This window comes from Ananas comosus, linkage group 22 (genome assembly GCF_001540865.1).
Source record: "Ananas comosus cultivar F153 linkage group 22, ASM154086v1, whole genome shotgun sequence".
In the NCBI taxonomy this organism is placed as follows: Eukaryota; Viridiplantae; Streptophyta; class Magnoliopsida; order Poales; family Bromeliaceae; genus Ananas; species Ananas comosus.
In genome coordinates this window covers 6,326,342-6,351,848 of record NC_033642.1, presented here as the reverse complement: position 1 = coordinate 6,351,848, position 25,507 = coordinate 6,326,342, and the positions used below count along the sequence as shown (strand labels likewise).

The 25,507-nt window shown below is 35.6% G+C and overlaps 3 protein-coding genes across 8 annotated transcripts in view; all 3 read right to left on the bottom strand.

Moving 5' to 3' along the window:
* LOC109727238 (cell division control protein 2 homolog) overlaps positions 1–1,511 on the bottom strand; it is a 40,645-nt gene extending 39,134 nt beyond the window's left edge. The window contains exons 1-4 of one of the 5 annotated variants that reach the window (XM_020257263.1): positions 1,383–1,511; positions 1,150–1,209; positions 1,018–1,068; positions 754–938 (exon numbers count right to left, since the gene is read on the bottom strand). In XM_020257263.1, coding sequence (XP_020112852.1) covers positions 754–938; positions 1,018–1,026 — 194 coding nt within the window. In that variant the 5' untranslated portion in view covers positions 1,027–1,068; positions 1,150–1,209; positions 1,383–1,511. Of the gene's footprint in view, positions 1–753; positions 939–1,017; positions 1,210–1,313 lie in introns of all 5 variants that reach the window. The other 4 variants (XM_020257261.1, XM_020257264.1, XM_020257260.1 and 1 more) reach the window with 4 other exon arrangements.
* LOC109727683 lies at positions 7,197–11,418 on the bottom strand. 2 transcript variants are annotated; one of them, XR_002220812.1, is made up of 2 exons: positions 10,823–11,418; positions 7,197–7,611 (listed from the first exon to the last, which is right to left on the bottom strand). XR_002220812.1 is itself a non-coding variant. In XM_020257854.1 (2 exons), the coding sequence occupies exons 1-2, from the start codon at positions 11,069–11,071 to the stop codon at positions 7,436–7,438; spliced, it is 327 nt and encodes a 108-aa protein (XP_020113443.1). In that variant the 5' UTR covers positions 11,072–11,414; the 3' UTR covers positions 7,197–7,435. The 2 variants fall into 2 exon arrangements, 1 of the variants encoding a protein (XP_020113443.1); XM_020257854.1 differs by having other exon boundaries at positions 10,921–11,414.
* Positions 17,270–18,834, bottom strand: LOC109726947 (dehydration-responsive element-binding protein 1C-like). Its single transcript, XM_020256773.1, has 2 exons — positions 17,956–18,834; positions 17,270–17,793 (listed from the first exon to the last, which is right to left on the bottom strand). The coding sequence occupies exons 1-2, from the start codon at positions 18,676–18,678 to the stop codon at positions 17,791–17,793; spliced, it is 726 nt and encodes a 241-aa protein (XP_020112362.1). The 5' UTR covers positions 18,679–18,834; the 3' UTR covers positions 17,270–17,790.

The following is a 25,507-nucleotide window of genomic DNA, read 5'->3' as shown; positions in this document are numbered from 1 at the left end:
CTATGTTGCTTCTTTATAATATAAATAGTTAGCTGCTCTGTTTTATAACGAAGCTTAAGCAGTTCATAGACACCCAAAATTGAAACTAATGCAATTGAATCGTTATTTTTCATTTTTGTTACTTTAGTAACCAGTTGTGCACTCATGAATAGGCACTCTCCCATTTTTTAAGAGTAGAAAATAATATAGAAAGCAACATGCACGTTGACTGAGAATTAAATAAACCACAATACAGACAAAAGCTAAAAGAATGGATCCTATTTCTTAAACCAAATAAGTATCTTATATTCCTGCATATTCTATATCATCAAACTAAAACGGACTTCAAAATATGAAGGGATAAATGTACAAACACCCACCTAAACCTTATCAAGTAGTTTAATAAGCCATTCTCCTCAAGCGAAGTTACTAATTAAATAGCCATCCCCGACAACCGTCTTCCACGTAATAAGCTTTAAAACACACCGAAACCTGTCTTGCCCAACTCTAATATTTCTATCATTTTGAAGCATTACAAGATCATTTGTAAGACATCCCACCATCATGGCTATTCAATCAGTAATGTTTCTTGAGGCGAAGAGCGATTGAACTATTTGATGAAGTCTTGGGATTCTAGTTGACAAAATTGATAGTTTAGGGGGTCATTTGACAAAGCTCTATGGTTCGGGAGATTGCTATAGCAAAATTTAAAACACTCAAAGCAGGAAATGATCTCAATTAAAATGAAAAAGAGAAGAGTTTTCGGAGAATGACCTGACAATGTTACCATGTCGCATTTCCTTCAAGAGGGATATCTCCCTAATGGCAGTGCTAGGGACTCCCTCGTCCTCTTGCTCGAGCCGGATCTTCTTCAACGCTATCATCTCATTCGTGACACGATCGCGAGCCTTATACACCACGCCATACGTCCCTTCGCCGATCTTCTCTACCTTCTCATACTGAGGCCAAATCACTCCCACATTACCATCAAAACGCCCTTCCACAATTAGTAAGAACTAATTGAATCGAATTTCTCACCTGATCCATCAAAGTCGATGACTGAGCACTTCCCAGAGACCAAGAACTAATCTGAACAATGCATTCAACATGCAGTCAAGATCAGACCAAAAATTTTCTACCGCAAATCAAGCAACGAAGATAGAAATCGACCCAAATGTAATCAATCCAAAACCCTAACAGGTCGATCGAATCAGAGCAAACTCCTGCATTCTAATAAAAGAACAAACGCATCGGATCAAACACTCTTCTAGCAAATCATCAAACACTTAACGGATTTGGAAAATAAGTAGAAGATGAGTTCAAACTCTACTCACAATTAGGTTAGGGTTTCGAAGGGTTCTTCGTTGGGAGAGAGAGAGAGAGAGAGAGAGAGAGGGACTCGCCTCTTGCCCTTTGCTTGAGTCAATGTGTCCCCGAAAGAAAGAGAGGGGTCCCAAGCTAGATGTTAAAATGGTGCTCCTGAGATGTTTTATTTGAAAAGGGAGGATAAAATTGGATGGAGGCCCCTCAACTATAGATCATTCTTTTTTTAATTGAGACCCCTCGCTCAACTTCTAATTATTTGTAGGCTTTATTACATGAAATCTCTCTGGAAAAATCTAATTTTTTATTTTTTTCTTGTCAGTTAAAAACTTACACTTTGTCCCATTATAAAATAAAAAATATTCATAAAGGATATGGCGTGAACTGTGATGATAAAATAACTATTTTGCCCTCTCACCATTTTTGACTCCTCCCTCATCTTACTCATCCGTTGCCTCTATCGGCCGCAGTTCGCGACTCGATTGGTCGCAGTTCCTCTCCATTTCTTCTCCACCTGGCCCCCTTCTTCTCCAGCAACCTCGTCGCCCCTCCATTTCGACGATAGTGGGGAGGGAATTGAGGTGGACGTGGATAAAAAGGTAGGTAAGGGTAACGAGGGCAAAAGCGAGGCGGCGGAGGAAGGCGTGGGGGTGTTTGTGGGCGCGGACAGAAATGTGGGTGAGAGCGAGGCAGTGGAGGAGGGCGAGGCGGTGAGGCAGAGGAGGGTGAAGTACAGTAGAGAGGGCAGAAGATATTTTTGGCATAAAAAAATATTTTATAACGGAACTCTAACCGATCACTAACGATATGGGATGAAGTAAATATTTTTCATTTTACAATGAAGCAAAGTATAGATTTTTAAATGACGGGGGGAAAGTAAAAAATTGGATTTTGACAGAAAAATTTTCTGTAATTTAGCCCTATTTTTATTTAAATCAAGTGATTTTAGTCTGAAAATTTTAAAGATTTTATCAACTTTAGGGACGATTTTATCAAAATTAATCACTTTAATAATTTTTTAACAAATAAAACTAGGTCATTTAATGGCTAATAACTAATTGTTATTAAATATAATAAAATTTTAACTTAACTTTGTTTAAACTCTTAAATCAAAATAAATAGAAGTTAAGGGATCTCAAGCTGAAAAAAAATATTTGGACTGAAGAGCTAGAAAAAAAAAATGATTTCAATTTATTGCATATAAATTTAGAAAATTAATGAACACAAAAAAAATAATCCAATAAATTATTAAGTAAAAATTAACATATAATATATAATAAATCTTTTTTCAAAAAAAAAATACAAACAGCAAGTTGTAATTAGCCCACGTTGTTTAGAGCAGTTTTACTCTGTGAATTTAACAAATTAATTTTTGTAATTTTACATTTTTATTTTTATTTTTATTACTAATATTTGTCGTCAAATAGAACTACAAAATAACAATTTACAAACCATAAAAATAGTATAAAAGAAAAATAATAAATTAGTAATATATTTTTATCACTATAAATTCTAAAACTTAGTACTGTGCTGCTTAGTAATTTATAAATTTATAATTATTTTATGGACTTATTTGACAGTAAGTTTTCCTTGATAAAATAAAAATAATATGGCAAAATAATAAAATAATATTTAAATTATATTAAGTAATGTAAGAATAAGGGCTTTTTTTACATTTAGCCCTCTCAAAAAATTTATAAATGACTTTTATAAATTTATATTTGCATAAATAGTTATCTTCTTATCACGCGAGCGCTTAGGTGGCATTTTTAAGTTGCACACGGTGATTAAATCAATATATCCCCTTTTATATTTGGGACTAAAATATAAATATGAATACCGTGATTCAATTATCGTATTTAAACATAGTAATTTATCCATCATATTCAATTTAAAAATGGAAACGTAGTGCTCGCCTAAGGGTTATATGTGCAAATATAATTTATCGAAATTATTTGTAAAAAAAAATTTGAAGAGGGGCTAAATGCAAAAAAAAAAAAGTCATAAAAATGAGCTAAACCCAAGGACTTGAATTGAAGTTTTTTCTATCTAAATTTGGGTTACGAACTTAAATACTAATTCAAATTAGTATGATTTATGAATTGGTGTTTAGGAAGGTGGGAGTTGGTGCGCACGTCATGATGTTCCTGCTTTGGCTGAACAAAACGGTTTTCCTTTTTCGGAAATGGCGCGCGAATGATCTCAAAAAGCCCGCGAAACCAATGTTTCGTTCGCGCGCAACTGCAGTTTTTGTGTGTGTGTGTGTGTGTGTGTGTGTGTGTGTGTGTGTGTGGATAAGGAGTGGTGTTACTATGTTAGGCCTACAACGGAACTAGGATTAGAATTTTACAAATTAACTGACCGTTCCTAGCGCAAGTGATAAAGGACTTGATGGTTGATATCTGAGGTCCCGAGTTCGAATCCTAGTTGATTCACATTTTCAGCTAAGTTTATTTCTAAATAAAATAAAATAAAGCGGAAAACATACTATCTATCTCTCAAAAAAAAAAAATTTACAAATTAATGTTAGAGATAGTAATTCATACTTAATCTAAAATTTAATATGAGATAGAGTTTATCCAAATTATAATTATATTTCAAATTTTATATAATTAGAGTAAAAATTGTAATTATATAAAGTAAAAAATTAAATTTATCATCTCTTATAACTTTATAGCTATACATAGCTAGACGCTGGCTAATTAGATAAATCAGTTATAATAAATATGCCCACAAAAGGCCGATGGTATCATTGAGTATGTAACTAGATACTATTTTAAAGTATTACTTTAGTTATCTTTTCCTCATTCAATAGATCTTTTCAATATTATTTTATGTCAAAATTTTAGATCATAAATTGTATAATCGGTATCAGCATGAATACTAATTTTAACAATTGGTATCAAAGCAAATTATCACAAAAAATCACACTTTCAACACTTAATTCATCAAAAAACTATAATTAACCCACTAGTTTTAANCCAAGGGATTATAATAGTTACAAGTCCTAATCTAATGGTTTAAGGGTTAAAACAATTCTTTTCAACACTTAATTCATCAAAAAACTATAATTAACCCACTAGTTTTAACATTATTTTTTCAATTAAAAGTCAAAAAGAATTGTTTTAACCCTTAAACCATTAGATTAGGACTTGTAACTATTATAATCCCTTGGATTGTAGACTTAATATTTTTATTGGGAAACGTGTATAAAGACCCATTAAGTTTTGCTTGATTGAAAATAGATATTTCAACTTTTAATTTTAGTTATTAGACTTTCTAAAATTTATTAAATAATTTAATAGATTATTCCCTTCAATTGAAGTAACTAATTGTGAGAGCCCATGTAGTCCTATATATAAGATATAATAGGGCTAAACTCTTAACCCGACTTAAGTATTTTGGGTGGTTGTTAGGCTCAAGAGGTTAAGAGAATTAAGCGTGCTAGAACGGGAGTAGTCTTAGGATGGGTGACCCAGGAAAGTTGGGACGTCACAGTTGGTATCAGAGCCAATTACCAGCCGAAAGTGTGAGATAAGTCTCAGCTTAGCCAGAATTATACAGCGGAGAGAGCGAGGCTCTCAAACTGTTGACTGCTGTGGGTGGAGCGCAGCTCACCACAAGATCGGTTTAGGCTAGCGAGACGATTCTCACGTCGCCTGATACTTGTGAGTATGAGCCTGACGAGGACGTTGGGGCTTAAGAGGGCTATTAACTGCTGTGGGTATTTAGTTTAGCGAGACGAGCATCACGTCGCCTGATACTTGTGAGTTTGAGGCTGACGAGAACGTTAGGGCTTAAGAAGGGGAGATTGTGAGACCCCATGTAGTCCTATATATAAGATATAATATAGCTAAACTTTTAACGCGGCTTAAACATTTTGGGTGGTGGCTAGAACTAAGAGGTTAAGAAAGTTAAGCGTGTTATGACGGGAGTAGTCCTAGGATGGGTGACCCTCTAGGAAGTTGGGGCGTTACACTAATTACACAGTAATTTTGATCGCATGTCTTAATAAGCATAATCTTGTTAAACTTTCAAATATTAAAAAAACATCATTTTTTTTGTTCTTTCAGCTTTGATAATTAGGTATAAAATACCTAAAAGTCGAAGAATAACATAAATCTAACTTTGTCTCTTATTTTTCTTTTTATATATCGGAATAGAAAATTAAATTTTTTTTATATTTGGAAGCTTTAGAAGATTGTATGGAAGATATATGATCAAAATAACTGAATAATTTGGAACTTTAATTTATAAGAGTGGTTTATTGATTTATTGATAAACCTTCAGTGTTATAATCTTTACAACCCCAATCGAAGGGTCAAACCATTTACGGTAAACCCTTTTGATTTTTATCTTTTAAAAACAAAAAAACAAATTGATAAGATCAATCCTTATAACTTGGGCCTCAAATATGCTAAGCTGTAGATTACAATCCCAAACGTTGAAAACCGATGAGCACTTTTTTTTCCTTTTCTTGATAAAATTGTCTGGAGACCGGCCTCAACTATAGATTATTCTAAAATGATTATGTAAAACAAAAAATTTAAGATAATTCAATTGTACCTTTCTCAAATTAAAACATATTGCTCATACCCCTCTAATTTTTTGTAATATCAAATATAATCCCGAAATGCAGAGAAACTATTGTCGGTTTTTTTTTCAAGAGGCACTACTTTAATTCTGTTTAGTGAACAAATGTCGCATGAACGTATGTCGAATATTAATTCTTCCACTTCCTTATTCCTCTAAATGCAAGCAATTTGATTATGTTCTAGGATAGATTAAAGAATGAACTGTCCAATTAGATCCTCCTTGCAACTTCGAGCTTTAGGCTCGGTTAAGGGTTCGAACGGTCTTGTGCTTTGAGATGGTTCTTGAAGCCTCAAGTTATAGCCGAGTAGTAAGAATCTTAGATTTCAACTATTGGTTAGATCTAAGATCAAGTGTTATTAGCCATTTTAATAAAATGGCCAACAAGAAGAACTATTGTGCAGAATAGAGTCACACAGTATTGAGATACTAGTTAAGGACCCGCGCTTCGCGGCGGATGGACAAATTCACAGTAAATATACATTACTAATTAATAAGTATCAGTTAAAAAATTATTTGTAGAAATAAAAATATTCCAATGTATATGAGAAATTTCTTAAAGTTCAACTCTTTCATGCAAGACAATGATGGTTCTGTTCAAAAGCAAAGGCTAGAACAATTTCACAATTAATTCTATCTTTAATACCAACATTTTTAGTTCAAATATCTGTAATAACAAAGAAACAAAAAAAATGGAGAGAATGCAAGATTTGAACAACAGGTACACCTATCCGGCATAATTCAAAAAATGATAAAAGTGTAATTTAAAACCCTTTCCTACATTACTCTATTCACATCCCACTGGTTTCTCACCTTGTTGGTCGCTTTAGAACTAGCTAAGAACATGACCGACACACTATATTAATATTTAAAGCATTTCATTCGATATGAAAAATAGCATTCTTCTCAAATTTACAATATCACAGTTCTCAACCTAATTCTAAATACCAAATAAATCAATAGAGTACAGTACAAATCACAAAAAACATACCTTCTGCGGACATTCCTTCAAGTTTTTCTACTTTGGCGTTGGAATTTTTCACAAAGATCAATTTAAACATGAGAATTTTTTTTAAAAAAAAAATCAACTCAACTCCGAATAACATAAATTGAAATAGGTTCAATATAGATTTCAAAATGTTCGAGTACTTAGAAGTTTTCTCAACTCACTCAAAATGAACTGTCAGAATGTAAACTTTGTCATCAAGGTTTCAAGTTTATTCAAATGTTTATAAGCTAGACTAGAGTATAGACTGCAGTGAAAAATAAGTCTTCAACTTCCTTACAATAATAGTGATAGATAATTCTTAAGTTTACTGAGTACGTAGTTAGGATCATGGATGAGTATATCAGTCAATAGTTATCCAAGTCATTGCAAACTCCTTACGGAAAATAGCACTAAATAAAATTCGACTGAAATTGAAAGCACATATGTGCACCAAAAAAAGAAAAAAAAAAGAAAAAAAACATATCAAGTTATGACCACAACTCAAATCAAACCAAATTCAAATGCTCTCAGATCAAAAGTGTAAATTGTTTACTAAGATGGCAGATTTGCTGCATCTTGAAATAGTTTGCCGACATTTGAATACTTCTTCTTATCATCATAAGCAAATCCTTTTCCTAGGCCGTAACCAAAATCCAAACCAATACCACAACCAGCACTAATACCAAGGCCGAATTGTAAGCCAGGAAATCCAGCCCCTAGTCCTGCACCTGGATTAAAGATGTGAAAATTTTGAATGGTTTCCTGTTCATTAGCAAACAATATTTCATGCACACAAAAAAGCAAGTACTTAAAATGCTATATATGAATTCCTAGTTGTCTATAAGTAGCAATGATTCAATTGCAATATGCATTTCTTTCTAGCCTCATAACCAAGAAACTCTTTGGCCTTGTATCTATTGGGTATAAAGATCTATCGGAAAGAAAACCCATACTAATACACTTATTTATATTGAGCCCATTTCTTCAGTAGAGACACAAATATCGGTCTTACTAAATTAAAAGAATATAAGGGAAGTTAGATTAGCTTAAAATGGATCTTCTTCCGCACAGTCACCAAAACTTTCAAATCCAATTAATAGGCACTACTACAAATTCATAATTTAGCGGCATTTACTCTGCAACATTTATTTAAATAACGCTAATTAATATATTTAACAGCATTACTTGATAAGTGCCGCTAAATTTAATAATTTAGCAGTAATTTACTATTAATGTTGCAAAATAGAATAAATTAGCAACATAAATTAGTGAATGCCGCCGAAGTTTCCAGCATTTTATAAAAAATGACACTAAATGTAATAAAGTAGCAGCACTTATTGCTAAATGCCACAATATTTGCTCCGCGACATTTATTTAAATCATGTCAATTAATATATTTAGCAGCATTACTTGATAATTGCCTCTAGATTTAATTATTTAGCAGCAATTTACTATTAATGTTGCAAAATAGAATAAATTAGCAGCATAAATTAGTGAATGCCGCTAAATATAATAACTAGCAGCACTTGTTACTAAATATCATTACTAATTCATATATAATTATTAATNTTTAAATTTTTAAATTTATTTTAAATTTTAAATTTTAAATTTAAAACTATTAATTTTGAAACTTAAAATTTTATATTTCAAAATTTAAAATTTAAATTTAGTATCTAAATTTAAAAATTTAAAATTTTAAAATTTTAAAATAGAAGGCTTAAAATATAAAAAATTAAAATATACATAACTAATAGTCGCTAGCGCAAATGGCAAAGGACTTGGTTGTTGGTACTCGATGTCTCAAGTTTGAATCCTAGTTGATTCACATTTCCAGCAAAGTTTAAGACAAAAAGAAATAAATGAAGCGAGTAGCATCTCAAAAAAATTAAAATTTTAAAATTTTAATTTCTAAAATCAGATATTTGTATTAGCGGCATTATATTTATGTGCCTCTAATAAATAATTTAAAATTAGCATTTAATCCCTTTTAGCGGCTTATTCCTAATGACACTAATTGATTTATATTGGCGGCATTTATAATTAATGATGCTAATACTTTTAGCAACATTGGTATAACCATCATTTGGTGTCATATGCTGCTAAAACTTTTAGCAGCATTTGTTGATCATTTAGCAGCATAAATAAATGCCACTAATGACTAATTTTCTAGTAGTGAGGGGAGGAATAACTGCCTGATAAAACAAAGAGAACCGTCTTCACAATTATACAGAGAAATTTTAGAAATTTTATAAACAACATCCGACCTTGTAATTTATTGAGAACCAAGAATGGCTTACCAAATATGGTGAGTAGAAAGAGAAACCAACTTTAACATAGTGATGCGTCCAGGCATAAAGTCCCAAATGAAAATTTTCTTAGTTATTTAGTCCGAAAGAGATAATATTACAGCACAACTTGTTTACCTGGTTCAGTTAAAATTCTATGCCCACATATGGGGACACACTAAATATTTTTCTAAATTGAAAAGGCAGGAATATAAGAGGTTATCTTTCAAAACTGTGAAGGCTATTACGTCGTCTTCTAACTATTAAATAAGGAGAGTACAAAAAGCAAATTGAAAAATGTGAACAATTCAAAAAAAGATAATAATAATAAAACGAATAGGTTAGAAGAACCTATAAATAAAAAATTGTTCCATAAAGACCAAGATCTCCACTACCACCATGGACCTCCAAAATGTCCTGTTCAGGTTTCTCTCCAGTTTGTCAAGCCCGACAATTTGTCTTCCCAATTTGATTGACGGGGGACATATATGATGGAAAATCAAAAATTCACCGTGAAGCATGTTTTTGACTACTTTGTATGAAAGAAATCATTAAACCTTTTAGTAAGACATTGTGAAATGGTTAATTTGGAAGATCAAAAACAACTTGCCTAAGAGGACTGGAAGTGAAAAAAGGGTCTGTTCTAACCAGTTTTTATCATATTCACATGGTTTATGATAGGTCTTTACAAAACTAAATTCTAGCCTTTCGAATGCGGTAACCTAAGTGTAAACAACAGCTATGTAATGCAACAGCTCCGATTTAATCATTCTTCATAAATGTCTTCGCCTATACATTTCAATAAATCTCTCAGCATAATGTTTGTCTACACACATGTCTTAGCCTATACATATCAATACATCTCTAAGTCCATTTTAGTAAATGCTTAGAAATCTGGTACGAAGGAAATATCAAATTATCCAAATAAAACAATTCGAAAGATTAATTACTAAAAGTAATATCTTTAAAAACTTAGCAATATCATAAAATAAGTATATGTAAATATTAAACTTGCTATAGAAATTTGATACCATGAGAGGAAAACCTCATATTGACATTTCTTCAAACATCTAGAGGGTGGTGTTACCTTGCAAAGATGCACAGCACAAATAGGAAAGACAGCAATATTTTATAATCTCAATAAATCAAACATCAGATAGTTCTATATAAATACGAAAATTAACAAACATATAGAAAAGTTTACCTCAAAACGGAATATTTGATAAAAATTTAATAAAAATTAAGAACATATACCTATAGATACCTTTAAAACCAATGTTGTTGGAAGTTCAAAATGAAGACAGCTAAGTACTATGAAATCAATAGCTTGCAAACTAAATAGAACTTGCAACTTGAAGAAGCAAGCTGAATCTTTTGCTTCTTCTGCAAGCATGATAATGCTTGTAGAAATCGAAAAAAAAAAGACCCGCGGTTGCTATATTGCGCTCTGCAGATGAATCACACATTAGAGAGAGAGTGAGAGAGAGAAAGAGAGCCAGTATATATAAAAAAAAATTTATCAGTATCAATATTTTTTATTGCTCGCGGCAGAGCCCCGCGATGGCATAAATGCCCGAGTGGGTCGATGCAGATGAATCACACATCGGAGAGAGAGAGAGAGAGCCAGCATATACAAATAAATTTTTATCAATACCAATATTTTTCATTGCTCGCGGTAGAGGCCCGCAACGGCGCAAATTCTCGAGTGGGTAGTAGATCGGGAGGTACAGTGCAGATCCAGAGAAAACATACCAAGATCTGTGCAGAGAGGGAACCATCTTTGAGGAACGATAACAAAGGTGCGTATGGTTCCAGATCTGTGGTTGATGGAGGCATACTGTGCAGAGAGGGAACTATCTCCATAGGAAACGACTGTAGAGAAGCGTACATTCCACGGTGGCATTAAATGCCCGGACTTATGGCAGATATGGGCAAGCGACGGTAGCGCGGCGAAGAGAGTACGAATGCTAGACAAACATAGGGATTGAGGAGAGAGAGAGCGAGAGAGAGAGAGAGAGAGAGAGAGAGAGAGAAAGAGAGAGTAGAGGCCGGATTCGTGGCAGATATGGGCAAGCGGTAGCGCGGCGGAAAGAGTACGAATCCTAGCTGAAGATAGAGTTTGAGGGGAGAGAGAGAGAGGCTCTTTTCTGATGGATAGAGCGAAGAGAAGGTGAATAAAAAAAGAGAAATAGAGGAGGTATTTGGGACCCACCTCCGAAATCACGGAGGAGCTGTGGAGAAGGTTTTCGGTTCGCCCTTTAATGTATTTGTATAGATGGCCTTCTGTGAAGGATGAGGTGGTTTCATGCCCTGTTAGGGATGCAAACGGGGCAGATCTGGGGGCGGGAGCCCCGCCCCGCCTCCCGCCCCGAATCCGTGACGGGTTGAAAATAGCTATCCCATAATCCGCCCCGCCTCGTAACCCGCCTCCCGCCGGCGCCCCGAATCCGCCCCGCCAACTAATATTTTTTATAAAATTATAATATTATTAATATTTTGTAAAATATAAAATAATAATTTTAATAATATTATATATATAATTTAACAATATCAATTGTAAAAATCAAAAATATCAATCACAATTCAAAATAAAATTCAAAAATTTCAAATACATTAGAAATGAGAGTACTAACTTATTTTTATATTTTGAAATTTTTTGTAAATACATTATTTTTTAGGAATATTTTTTAAAAATATAAATAATTTTCGGGGCAGATCATGGCGGAGCGGATTCGGGGCGGGTCAAAATTTCTCTCGTTTTCTGCCCGAATCCGTCTCGGATCGTAAAATTTACCCTGTTTCTCGCCCCGAATCCGTTTAGTTTCTCCAATTTATTGCCCCCGTCGGGGCGGATAGGGGCGGGAGCTCCACCAACTCGGATCCGTTTGCATCCCTATGTCCTGTGTAGGACTGAATTGTTCTGCAGACGAAAGAAGTTCTAGATAAAGTAGAGATAGGGTGCACAGTATGGAGATACGGTGGCCAGTAAAGGATGAAGTGGCTTCACGACTGATGTAGAACTAAATTGTTCCACAAACGAAGAAAGTTTAAGTTACGAATACTATTAAGCTTTACTTCTACTTCTAGTATACATAAAGTAGAGATAAGGGTGTAATATTGGTCATGTTTGTTCAGTACGGCCCATATTAATCTAGGCCGAAAATTAGCCGGTATCCGGCACACTTGGCACATCAAAATTCTTGCTGTAGATCTGCACGGCCCCCGCCCTGGAAAATATGATCCTAAGTCATCCCTAACTGAGCCTGTACCAGCCTTTTATTATTTGTATTAGATTTTTATATTTTAAAATATATAAAATAAAATGACTAAAATACCTCCCAACAGTTAAAAAATCCAACTATTGGAGAGATATTTTGATCCAAAATTTGAAATTCAATTTTTCTACTCCTAAAAGAGAGTGCTTTTCGGAATCTTGGGCCAACCCCACCCCCAGACCCTATCCCTTTTTCCTTGGTACTTGGTCCACTAATCTTTTAAATTTTATCATTTTACTTTTAAATATTTTCATATTAATATTATAAAATATATAGTTATTTATTCAATATTTTTTTAGAATAATTTTTATTATATTTATAAAATATACAAAGGTATAAAATGGAAAAAAAATAAATGGGTGCCGGTCGAGTAGACACGACCTAGATCAGTCGTGCTTTGCCAGGCCATGGGCCAACCCAGAAGTATAGCACGTCCCGCACATGATGCAGATCGTGTTGTGCTAAGCCCAATCCTTGCAAGATTTAACCTAGCTCAGCGGATGCATGATACGCAGTTCACGCCAAGCCGAGCCATGGACAGTCAAGGCACAACCCAGTACGTCTATGGGCTGTGCCGAGCTAGGCTGGCATTTGGGCCACTCGGTGAAGCATTGGCGGGTCTATCTCCTAGGAAAAGAGACAGTGGTGCATACAGACCACCGTCCGCTTCAGTACCTCCAAACGCAATCAAACTTACAACAGGCGCGTCACATGAAATGGATGACGTACTTGCAGCAGTTCAATCTGGTGATCAAGTATAAGAAAAGTGCTCACAACAAACTGGCTGATATGCTATCACGACCACCAGTGGCAGCACTTTACTTGTCGATATTTATGCAAATTCAGTCGAATTTTCAAGAGTATGCAAGCTTATATACAGAAGACTCAGATTTTCAAGGAGCACTGGCTGACATCGAGGCAAGACGACCTACTGAGTTTGTCTTGCAAGGCGGTCTACTGTACAAGGGTGCACTGCTATGTGTACCAAAAGATGGCAATCGAGTACAATGGATCCGAGAAGCCCATACCTCGAAGGTGGCAGGTCACTTCGGGGTGAACAAAACCTTGCAGAATCTCCAGCGCTACGTCTATTGGCCTCACATGCAAAACGATGTGGTGCGATTTGTGAAGGGATGTGTTCTGTGATGTACATCCAAACCTGCAAATAAAAAGGTGGGCCTCTATACCTCTCTTCCGGTGCCGACTCGTCCTTGGGAGAGTATCTCCATAGACTTCTTAGGAGGCCTCTCGAGGACCCGACGAGGAAACGACTACCTTTTTGTGGTGGTCAATCAATTCTCCAAGATGATAGTACTTGTGCCATGTAAGAAGACAATCACTGGTGAGGAAACTGTGCGGTTATTCTTTCAACACGTTTGGACACATTTTGGACTACGAACTTCGATTGTGTCTGACCATGACAGCCGTTTTCTAAGCAACTTTTGGCAGTCTTTGTGGTCCATGATGGATACAAAGCTACAACAGAGTACATCTTTCCACCCTCAAACCGATGTTCAAACAGAAGTGGTCAACCCGACAATTGTACATCTGCTGCAAGGATATAATGCTCGACATTCCAAGACTTGGGATGAGAGCCTTTCATACTTGCAGTTCACGTTCAATCGAGTTATACACAGTTCCACTGGCAAGACTCCTTAATTTTGAGGTGTGCTTGGGTTATTTACCATCAAGTCCATTCGACTTGGCATTCACGGTTGAGCAACCGCAGACCACCAAGGAGGAAAATGAAATAGCAAAGGCACAACGCTTCTTGGAGAGCATTCAGAAAGTGCATAGCGAGGTGGAGCGACAACTACAAAAATCTTAGTAGAAGTATAAAGAACGACATGATCGACATCGAGTAAAAGGCGACTTCCAAGAGAGTGATCTGGTCTGGCTCCATCTCAACAAAGAGCGCTTGAAAGGCGAGGGGAAGAAACTTAAACCTATTCGTTATGAACCTTTCAAGACCCTAAGCAGAATTGGTGAGAATGCTTATCAATTGGAGTTGCCCGCATACATGAGGATGTATTCGGTCGTTAATGTCGAAAACCTAAAGTCCTTTGAGCCATCAATGCTGGACGATGAGCCCGGAAAAGTACTGCCATCCGTGGAAGATCTCGTAGTAGAACGCGAAGAGCGGCTAGCTGAGGATATTATCCTAGAACGCAAGGTCACAACTACACGCAAAGGTGAACGTGAATTCTTCCATGTTGGACGGAAATGTCAAACGCCAAGTGCCGCTAAGTGGTTCATTAGGGAAGCTGGGGAAACTTAGTTCCCTCACTTGCAGTTCTAGATCCAGCATGTGCTGGTTCCTCTCAAAATTGGGGAGCCATGATCCGGGACGATCAAACTATCCGAATAAGTCTCAATCGTTACGAATAAGGCGGAGATGGTTACAACTAATTCGGTTAAGATATGGATCCGAGAGGATTCCAACTAATTCGATTAGGATATGAATCGAACTAATTCGGTTAAAATATGAATCGAGATGGTTCCAACTAATTCGGTTAGGATAAGATCGAGGTGGTTTCAACTACTTCGGTTAGAACAAGAATAAAGTTGTTATTTTGTTCTTATCTTCTTGTAAGCCGGAAGCTAGAAATAGGGGCCCTACTGGCTCTTGTAAATCATTCCAGTTTTAGAGAAAATTAATATACAGGCTCTTCCACATACAAATATTGTGTTCTTTTCTTTCTTTTCTTTAATCTGGTTTCAAATATTCATCGGGAAGGCGCTGTGACATTGCTTTCCTCCACCGACGGATCAATACTCATAAGAGTATAGTAGCCCTAGCCTATATATATATATATATAGAGAGAGAGAGAGAGAGAGAGAGAGAGAGAGAGAGAGAGAGCTAGGCTGGTATACTATCGGTAGCACGGAGGCCTCTGTGCTACCAAGTTATTTTCAATGATGCGGCTTCCAAATCGACAATCGTTTCCGTTAGACTTGATTTACACTATTAAAAGTACTGGCTCTTGCAAAATTATTTCAGTTTAGAGAGATTTAATATACAAACTCTTTCACATAAAAAAATATTATATTTTTTTCTTTTTCTCTTTAATCTGGTTTTAAATATCCATCGGGGACGTTGTGATATTGTTTCCTCCTCCGACGTATCACTAGTTTGGCCTCGTTTGGTATTAGTGTTTTTTTTTTAACACTAAATTTATTTAATTTGATGTGTTGGAGAAAAATCCTTTTTTCTTAGTATAATTGGTTAGCTTACAATTCATCCGACTAAGTGATAGAAAAAAAAAAAAATCTTGTTTAAAATATTGGGAAGTAACAAAAAGTTATTTTCAAGTTTTATTTTGTCAAATAAACATTTTCGATTAAAGGATTGCGAATAATTCACTTTCACTCGTACACTATTTAATATACAAAATTTTATTTTAAGAAAATAAAAATCAACCTTGATACTGAAAGAGGCCTTAGTATATTTCTCTCGAAGAACAGTATTTAATACAACATATCAAATATACAAATCGTCATTAGTTATTTCTTTTGAAATACGTGTTGTTTAGACTTGTGACTGCAAATAAAAAGCTCCGCAACGAGGACTCGCTTGGAGCTCCCCACTTCAGTTTTGTCTTAAAGGATGTACAAATAGCATTATATATATATATATATATATATATATAGAGAGAGAGAGAGAGAGAGAGAGAGAGAGAGAGAGAGAGAGAGAGTGTGTCCGGACTATATTGCTCCCGAAAACATCACTTATTGTGGTGCTTCCAACTTTTTTAACTTTTTGATCAATCACTTTAATTATTTTTAATTCTTGGATTAATATTATTATTCTAGGGGGATCACTATTATGCCAACCATATAATTCTTAATTCAAAGATTAAAAAGTCGGAAGCACTAATTTTTTTATACTTCTATATATATAATTAGGCTAGAATATTATTCGTAGTATTTGCTCTTTTTAACCACTAAATTTATAACCACTGGATGAAAAATTACTGGATTGAAATGATAATGGTCCTCTAGGATTTAGCATTGATCACTCTAGAAATTAGGAGACAATTGGTGGAATAATATTCATTTAAAAATAAGAATAATTAAAGGGGTGAAATTAACGGCCAAGAATTAAATAGTATGCAGAGACGGATACTATTAAAAATACTGAGTCAAACTATCTCCCCTCCGCATGACATTACCCTGATTTGGGATTGATGCATGTAAGCATATGCTCCTATCAGATACAGCTAAGTAAAATGAACCTCGAGTGGCCTTTCACTAGATACTAGATACAGCTAACTAACAACCCGAACTGTGTTGATATTCCGTTTTGACCATTTTGACCATATTTCGAGATCTTTTCCTGCGATGGTACCAATAACTCAAATTAGTGGGCCCCACTTCGGATGCACTCCACTCTTTCGCTCTTTCCTCGAACTCTATCCGCTGCTTCCTCGAAAAGAGCTATTTAGGGAGGGTACACGTGGAAAGATCAGGTACACGTGTCCGACACGTGGCGGATAACGGTTGCGACTCTGGCAGGCCGGGCCCACGTTTCGCCACCGCCATTCATAGTGGGCCCCAGCAAATTTATGGTCGGTTCTACTTGTACAAAATGGCAAAAAAAGTTAGGAACACTCTAATAAAAGCTTAGGAAGACCCTTGAACTATGTAGTGTTTTGAATTTGAACTTTTCAATTTTTTTTCTTTATCTATATTTTTGCCTCTCAAACTTTCATTTTGACTAATTTGAGTTATATCTGAAATTGAAATGATTTATTAAAAGTTAGCACCTTCATCAGCTAGGAATAGTTAGTTGATTACTAACAAAGTTTGGATTTTTTTTAAAAATAAAAAAAAGTTCAAATTGTAAATTCTAATAATAGAATTGTTAATGCTACCGGTACTATCGAATTAATTAGATGGTACCTCAGTAGCTGACCAAGAGGTTGGAGGTTTACTTTCCCATATGCAGATATATTAAAATAATAATAACTTTAAGCCCCGGCTTCTTGAAAAAAATTATGATATATAACAAATTATAGTGCTTTCTTGAGGTGAGATTTACACACTTGCTTTTTAAAAATAAAAAAATAAAAAATTTCTATCACTTTTACTAAATTGATAATTTGATTAGCTAAAATATTTTTGAAATCAGGAAAAATTAAAATTACCTATAAAACATGAAGTCGAGAGGTGCTATTGCAAAATCGCCTGCCAAAGTCGAGGGGATTCTCCGGAAAACATTTGCAACATGATTATTAATATGAACAAAACGATCTGAACCGTCCATTGAACGAAACAACCGAACAGGTACCGGCCTACAATGTTACAATCCCATTCGATCGTTTGTTCTTCCCCCTTATTCTGCATGTCACTGGGAGAGTTACAAAACAGAGCACTCAATCCCAATTCCTTCGTCCCAAATTATACAAAAAAAGGAAAAGAATAATAATAATAAAGTAAATATAAAATAATATTTATAATAACAATAAAGCAGGGGAAATTAACTTCAAATTGAGTAGCTCCAGAGCGACACCTCATCGCAGCCGCCGTCTCCCTCGTCCCAGTTACTATGCCCTCCGTCGCGCGACGTCGGCGGCTCCACGAACCACCCCTCGGCCATGCTCGCGTAGTACATCCCCGCGTCCAAATCGTCGTAGCTCATCCACCCGCTAAACCCTTCGTCGCCGCCGCCGCCGCCGCCACCGATGACGTTGACGTTGACGTTGCCGCCGCTGCCGCTGCCGCCGCCGCCGGCAGCATTGTTCGCGTAAAATTCCGACATTCCGTCCGCGTCGGACGGGGGCGTAGTCGCTGCGGCGGGCGAATTGGGGCTGAATTCCGGAGGGCGGAAGGCCTCGGCGGCCTCGGCGGCGGCCCGCTGGATGTCGCGGGTGGTGGCGTAGGAGGGCGGGATGGGGAGGAGCGTCGCGGAGTCGGCGAAGTTGAGGCAGGCGGAGCGGCCGCGGAGGGCGATGGCGGCGACGTCGTGGGCCCGGGCGGCCATCTCGGCCGTCGGGAAGGTGCCGAGCCAGATCCGCGACTTCTTGTTCGGCTCCCGAACCTCGCACACCCACCGCCCCGCCGCGCCCCGCCGCCGCACCCCCTTGTACACCGGGTGCCGCGTCTCCCGGAACTTCGTCCGCCCCGCGGGCCGCTTCGGCGGCGCCGACGACACCGTCGCGTACTCCCCCGTCTCCGCCGACGCCGATGTCGACGGTGAGCTCGATTCGCCGCCACCTCCGCTGAAGAACTCCATACAAATATAATACGCACTAAATTATGTTGTGTCCGAAGAGTAAGTCAGGTATTAATTTGTTGCTTTCGAATTTGGGGAGGAACGGTGGGTTTGGATTTGTATTTATAGTATACGGTGTGCGCGGGGAGTGAGAGAGCGGAGATGTTGTCGTTAACGCGGGAAAAAAGAGGGACGAGAGGGCGGTGGAGAGGAGACAGCTGGAGAGGAGCAAGAATCTGACTGAGTAGGGGTGGAATTTTTTTTCAGAATATTTTATTTTATTTTACGTTATTTAAACAGTAAAAGATTTGGCACGTGGTGGAGTACGGATGGGGGCAGAGTTGTGCCGCACTCCTCGCGGACTAGAATGAATTATTCGTTAGTAGGAGGAGCGACGGAACATCGTAAATATTGCTGTAAAAATCGGCTCGGCATTTCAGTACGAGTGTAACAGAAATCTGAACTATCTGAAATACTCACAATGAGAATACTGTAACAGTATAAAAATATAACGACCCTTAGAGCTAAATCAGATAGTTTAATATATGCCAGATCCCGAACGCTAGTTTTCTCCTATATTTTATATAAGTACAACATGTATGATTAATAACAACTACTAACAAGCTCCAAATTCAGTTTATATGTCTAAAATATAACTACACATGAATTTGAGCTAAACAAGAACAACGTTCAATGTAAACGATACAAGTTGACTAATAAAGCTATAGGAGTAGGATTCCGATGATAAACCCACCTCGTATGCTAAATCCAACGCGTGCGACGTCGAGAACGGCGAAACCACGCCCTCGTCCGGACCCCTTGCGATGCTACGACGACGAACACACGCTCGAACGGCACCGCGGCACGACGTCGACGAAACTCCACACCACCCGAGCTCCTCCTCTACGTACAGCTTAACTAGAGAGAGAGAGTGAATGAATAAATAAAAAAAAAAATGAATACCTTCATTTACCATAACATGATAAGGATGCATGAGGTAACTACACGTAGCATCTTTATCCAACCCAAAGGCAACCCAACTTACCAACTCAAAAAAAAAAAAAACCAGAATACTACATCCTCCTCCGCTACAAAAAGTTTCGTCTTCGAAATTTAAAACATACCTCAAGACGGGGCAACGAATAGGTCGGGATAGGACTCCCTCATCACTGGATGGTTCCCTTATTAAGAAGAGAGTTTATTATGTCACACTTATATTACATTATAAATAATAAATTATATTTTTTTATAAAAACATAGTAAAACGTATTTTTATTAATTATGGTCGATCGGGCGAATCTCAAGAGTGGCAATTTTTTTATTAATTATAACTGTTGCAATATAACTGTGGCATAAAATTCCAAATTAATCAAAAAAGTTTCATGAGATTTACCTATTTTATTATAATTTTATAAAATATTTTAATTGTACTCTTCTCAAAAGGAGATTGAGATTTTCTGGAGATAGATAATGCCGTGTAAGTATTATATAGTAAATTTTTTCGAATTTAGCAAGCGTTCGTTTGACGGCCTGCAATATTTCAATTTTTTTTTTATATTTTAAAATTTTTATTAATTCGGAAGATTAGTATATATAATTTAAATTAAAAAATTATGAGAGATATTTATGTAATTATTTCGAATTATCAATATTTCAATTATTGAGTAATATATTAGTAACAATATGCAAGTCTCTGGCAATCTTCCAATCCAAATAAAGTTATTGCTATCTAATAAGAAATTAGTCATTTCAAATATATAATATATGATATTTCTAAAATACTATAAAATTGCGAATGAACGACTTATATAACAATAACAAATAAGAAAAATTTCTGTACCACCCAATAGTACAAAAGTAATTTTTTAAAATATTATTTTAATATAGCTATATTATATTGTCTTTGAGTAGACTTAATTATGTGATGTAATAAAATTAGTTGGGTTGTGTCTTATGTAATTTAGTGTGTAGAAATATCATATATTATACTCCATGTAATTTAATTGTAAGGCTCATTTGAATACTATGATGATGCTTATTTTTTACGGTAATCGAATAATATACTAATCAAACTAATTTTATTNATAAAAATTGTCTCCATGTAATTTAATTGTAAGGCTCATTTGAATACTATGATGATGCTTATTTTTTACGGTAATCGAATAATATACTAATCAAACTAGTGAGTAAATTTAATTCTAAATAGACGTTCACAAAACTACGCTCCAATTCAATGTCCTCTGCAAAACAAAAGAAAAAATATCTGGGAGTTAAAATTATACCAGGGGAGTTAGGGAGATGTCAACAGGTGGAATATGGGCATGCTTACAAAAATTCAAACCGGAAATCAAAATTCGATCTTGAATCTGAATCTAACGGATTTTAAAATTTCATTATCCAAAATCAAATCTAACCAAAAACCCAAACGTCAACCCGAAATCTAAATCCTGAAACAATTATTTCTCTTTAATATATTTCAAAATATATTTCAAATTACATAAAACCTCCTTATTAATAACTGTTTTTTCACATTTCCTCACCGTCATTCAAAAATCTACACTTTACCTCCTTGAAAAATAAAAATATTCATACGGGGGTATGGTGTGATAAAATGATCAAATTGCTCTTGTCTTTTTCATTTCCTCCTCCTTCAACTTGCTCATTCCGGCGGCGGAGGAGGGCAAGAGCGTGTGTCTGGGCATGGACAGAGGAGTGGGCGAGAGCGAGGCGGCGTAGGGTGAGGCGGCGGCGAAGGGCGAGGCGGCAGCCGAGGACATGTGTGTGGGCATGAATGAGAATTTCAAAGGGGTATTTTGGGTATACAAAATAAGATATAAATGGAACTCTAACGGAACACTGACGGCGGGGGCCGAAGTGAATATTTTTTATTTTTTAAGAAGGCAAATTGTAGGTTTTTGAATGACAGGGGGGTAAAGTGAAAATCGGGTATTGATATGAAGGTTTTCTGTAATTTAGCCTATATTATATTAAAAATCTAAACTTTTAAAATACATATTCAAAAATATATATATATATATATATATATATTATGTATTATATATATATATGTATTATATATGTATATGTATAAATATATATGATGTATAGATATATGTTATATATTGTTATTCTGTATGTAATAATGTTATGTATACTATATATGTATTGTATATGTATATGTATATATATATGTATTATGTATGTATTATATATGTATGTATAATATATATGTATGTATTATATATATGTATATATATATGTATATATACATACATATTATATCTGTATACTAATATATATATACTACATATTATATTATATGTATATACATTATATAATTATATGTATATATCTATATATATAGAGCAGGCTACTGTTGCTATTTAGGAGAAACAGCCTTTAATGCCTCATAACTTTCTAACCATCCTATCAAATTTGATGTGTGTGTTAAATAAGAGAGGAATAGAGATATTTGGAGAGAAATTCCAAGGAGAAAGAGAAATTGAACACCCATTTCTTCCAATATCTTTTTTCTCTGTCATCTACTAACCACCCATCAAACTTGATGGGTGGTTAAAAGTTAGAAACACAGGACTGTTGTACTCCTAACAGTCACAGTAGCTCTGGGCTTCTCTCTCTCTCTTCTCTCTCTCTCTCTCTCTTCTCTCTCTCTCTTCTCTCTCTCTCTCTCTCTCGTATTATATATAGATATATAGTCCGTCTACTATACTTTCGAAAGCTACCGGGACCTTCCCCGTACTGAAGTTGTTTTTCGATTGATTGACATCCAATTCGTCTGCACCGGCTCCGTTAGGTATAATCTACCGTTATTGGAACTATCTAGAAACCAATTTTATTAATTTTTTGACATTATTATACTAAGCAATCAAAAGGTCAAAAATGACTATTTTTAAGCCGATTCGGCAGTAAGTCAACGGTAGAAGATCCAAATTACATGAAATTTAAAAGAAAATTCTACTTAACGTCAATAGCAAGATCAATACTTGCGATTTGAAATTTGAGGTCCTTTATCATTATTTTTATGAATTTTTTATTTATCAGCTGTTCATTTGAGACTACTCGTTCACTAGGCAACGAAGTCAAAATATATTGGAATTCGGTTTCTATGATAGTATCCATTGCGATTGACATGTCTAATGGAACGATCGCCGAATCGAACGTTCCATCTCGAAAACAACTTACAAGTTATGGAGGCCCCCGTACTTTCCGAAACATAGGAGCCTAGTCGCGTCGCCTCTCTCCTCTCTCTCTCTCTCTCTTTGCTCTCTCTCTTCTCTCATTCTCTCTCTCTCTCTCTCTCTCTCTCCTCTCTCTCTACTATATATATATATATATATATATATATATAGTAGGGTTAGAATACTTGTAAAAGTATCATGGGAGTGATACTTGTGTGTTTTTAGCCCTTGGATGGAGAGATGTGAGGTTGAGATGATGGTGGTAGGTGGTGGTAGATGGTGGTAGGTGGAATAGTGTTTAATCCAATGGACATTAATAATAAAAAAGTAGATCAAATGGCTTAAAACCTAATAGCACCATGATGGTGATACTTGTAAAAGTATTATAGCTCAACTCTCTCTATATATATATATAATTTTGAGTCCATTCAATCACTAGGCAAATATTTTAATGGTGTCGTGAGCTATTTGTAAGTTAACAATATAGAAATATCCAAATCAAGTGAAATTTTAATAGAAAATTTTTTATGCTATATAAAACAAGATCAATATTTTTGATCTAAAATTTTAATGCTATATCATTACATTTTGTAAGATTTTTATTTTATACTGTTGAATTTGAAACCCTTCGATCATTAGGCAAATGATATTGAAAAATTACAAAATTTATTTTTTAGGTATTTCAAATATTCTAGATCAAATTTAACGGAGCCGATCGTCGATTCGAAGGTCCTAACATCGAAAAAGATTTAGAAGCACGGAGGGCTCCGTGCTTCCAGAGGCATACTAGCCTCACTCACACTCTCTCTCTCTCTCTCTCTCTCTCTCTCTCTCTCTCTCTCTCTATGTATATTTATAATATAAAATCAATTTGAGTTTGCGTCTGATTTGGATTCGTTTTGGGTACAGATAAAATTCATATCCGAATTCAATTCTATCGAATTTTTTATTTTTTTGCATCCATTTTAGGAACCATCTCCATTTGCCATCAATTAAATCTGTCTCAGATTCACATTTTGATTCAGATTCGAATAAAATTTTGAGTATTCGTAACTATTGGCATCCCTAGAGGGAGTCTTTTGACTTTCAAACTATTTTAAAGTAAACTACTTGACTTAATTTTAATTGGTGATGTCTTTTCAATTTCTATTTTTTTTTTAAAAAAAAACTTGAGTTATTCTAATCCGTTAAGTAAACAAGTGTTTCGTTAAATTTGGCAGATTTATTGACAATTAATTACTAATAATCATTATAACTTTATATATCTATTTTTTTCATTGAATTACCAAATATGGCTAACTCCTAGGAATGCAAATGGATCCGGGCTGGTGGAGCTCCTACTCAGATCCGCTCTGAATGGGGCGGTAAGTAGGAACAAAAAATATAGAAAAATATAATCCATTCCGAATTCGTCCCGATCCGCCAAATAAATGAAGCAGGAGGCGGGAGACCCTCTTCAATCCGCCCCGATCCGCCAAAAATTCGCTCCTACTCTAATCCCCTCAGAATGGGACGGTAAATAGAAAAAATAATATAAAATAAAAAATAATCTTAATCCGTACTGCCCGACAAAAAATGGAATAGGAGGTAGGGAACCCTCCCCCCTCCCCCCGGGTCCACCACGTAATCCGCGGGCGATGGGCCGGAACAGCGAGAACTCCTCGGCGATTCCACGGCGCGGTTATTACAGACAAAAAAGTGAAAGATACATATCCCCGTCAACGCGGAAACTGACGTGGCCCGGGCCCAGGGCCAATAGAACGGGGCCACGTGCACAAGAGACAAAAACTTACTTTTTTTTGGGGGCGGTTCTGGGCCCCGATTGGTCGCTGTGGTCAAAATTGCGACTGTATTCCCCCCAGTCGGTGTATTCTCAAAATTCTTAGTTGATTAGTAAACTCGTGCACAAAGTTAGTGTGTTTTCTCTACTATAAAGCGTATTGCGGCTGCCGCACAATTTGAAAAAAAAGGTGCCACAAGAAGATATTTTCTTTTATTTCACACTAGTAACAACAACTTATCCTTCAAATGAACTAATATTAAAATATTATTAATAGTACTGATCTTTTTGTGTTATAGATTGAACGGTTAATAATCGATCTAGCATTTTAGGACTTCTTAAATATTAAGTTTTTATAATTTTTGGACTTCATTAACTTAGTGATTAAGTAGTCTCAAAAGTAATAAGTTTAACGACTCATATAAGGTGTTTTCTGACTTAACGATATAGACTAATGCAAATCAGTTGAATTTGTAATAAAAATTCTTTTAACTATTTAGAAATATGATATACAATTCTGATATTAAATTTGAGAATTCTATTTGATGAGTTGTAAGAAGATTTTCAAAAAGATACATTTTAAACTATAAAATACTAAAATAAGTAAGTGCAAAATCAAATAAATAATATTTAAAATTTTTTCTTCAATTTTAATACCACTTTTTGAATGCATATGGATATAGGGCTGGCAAATAAGCGAGCCGGCTTGTGTTCGACTCGCGTTCGGCTCAATATTTGGCTCGCTCGAGTTCGGCTCGAATTAATTTCAAGTCAAGCTTGAGCCTAAATTTAGGCTCGCAATTAATTGCAAGCCATGCTTGAGTATTACCGGGCTCGCTCAAATTAGGCTCGAAAAGCTCGAAATATATAT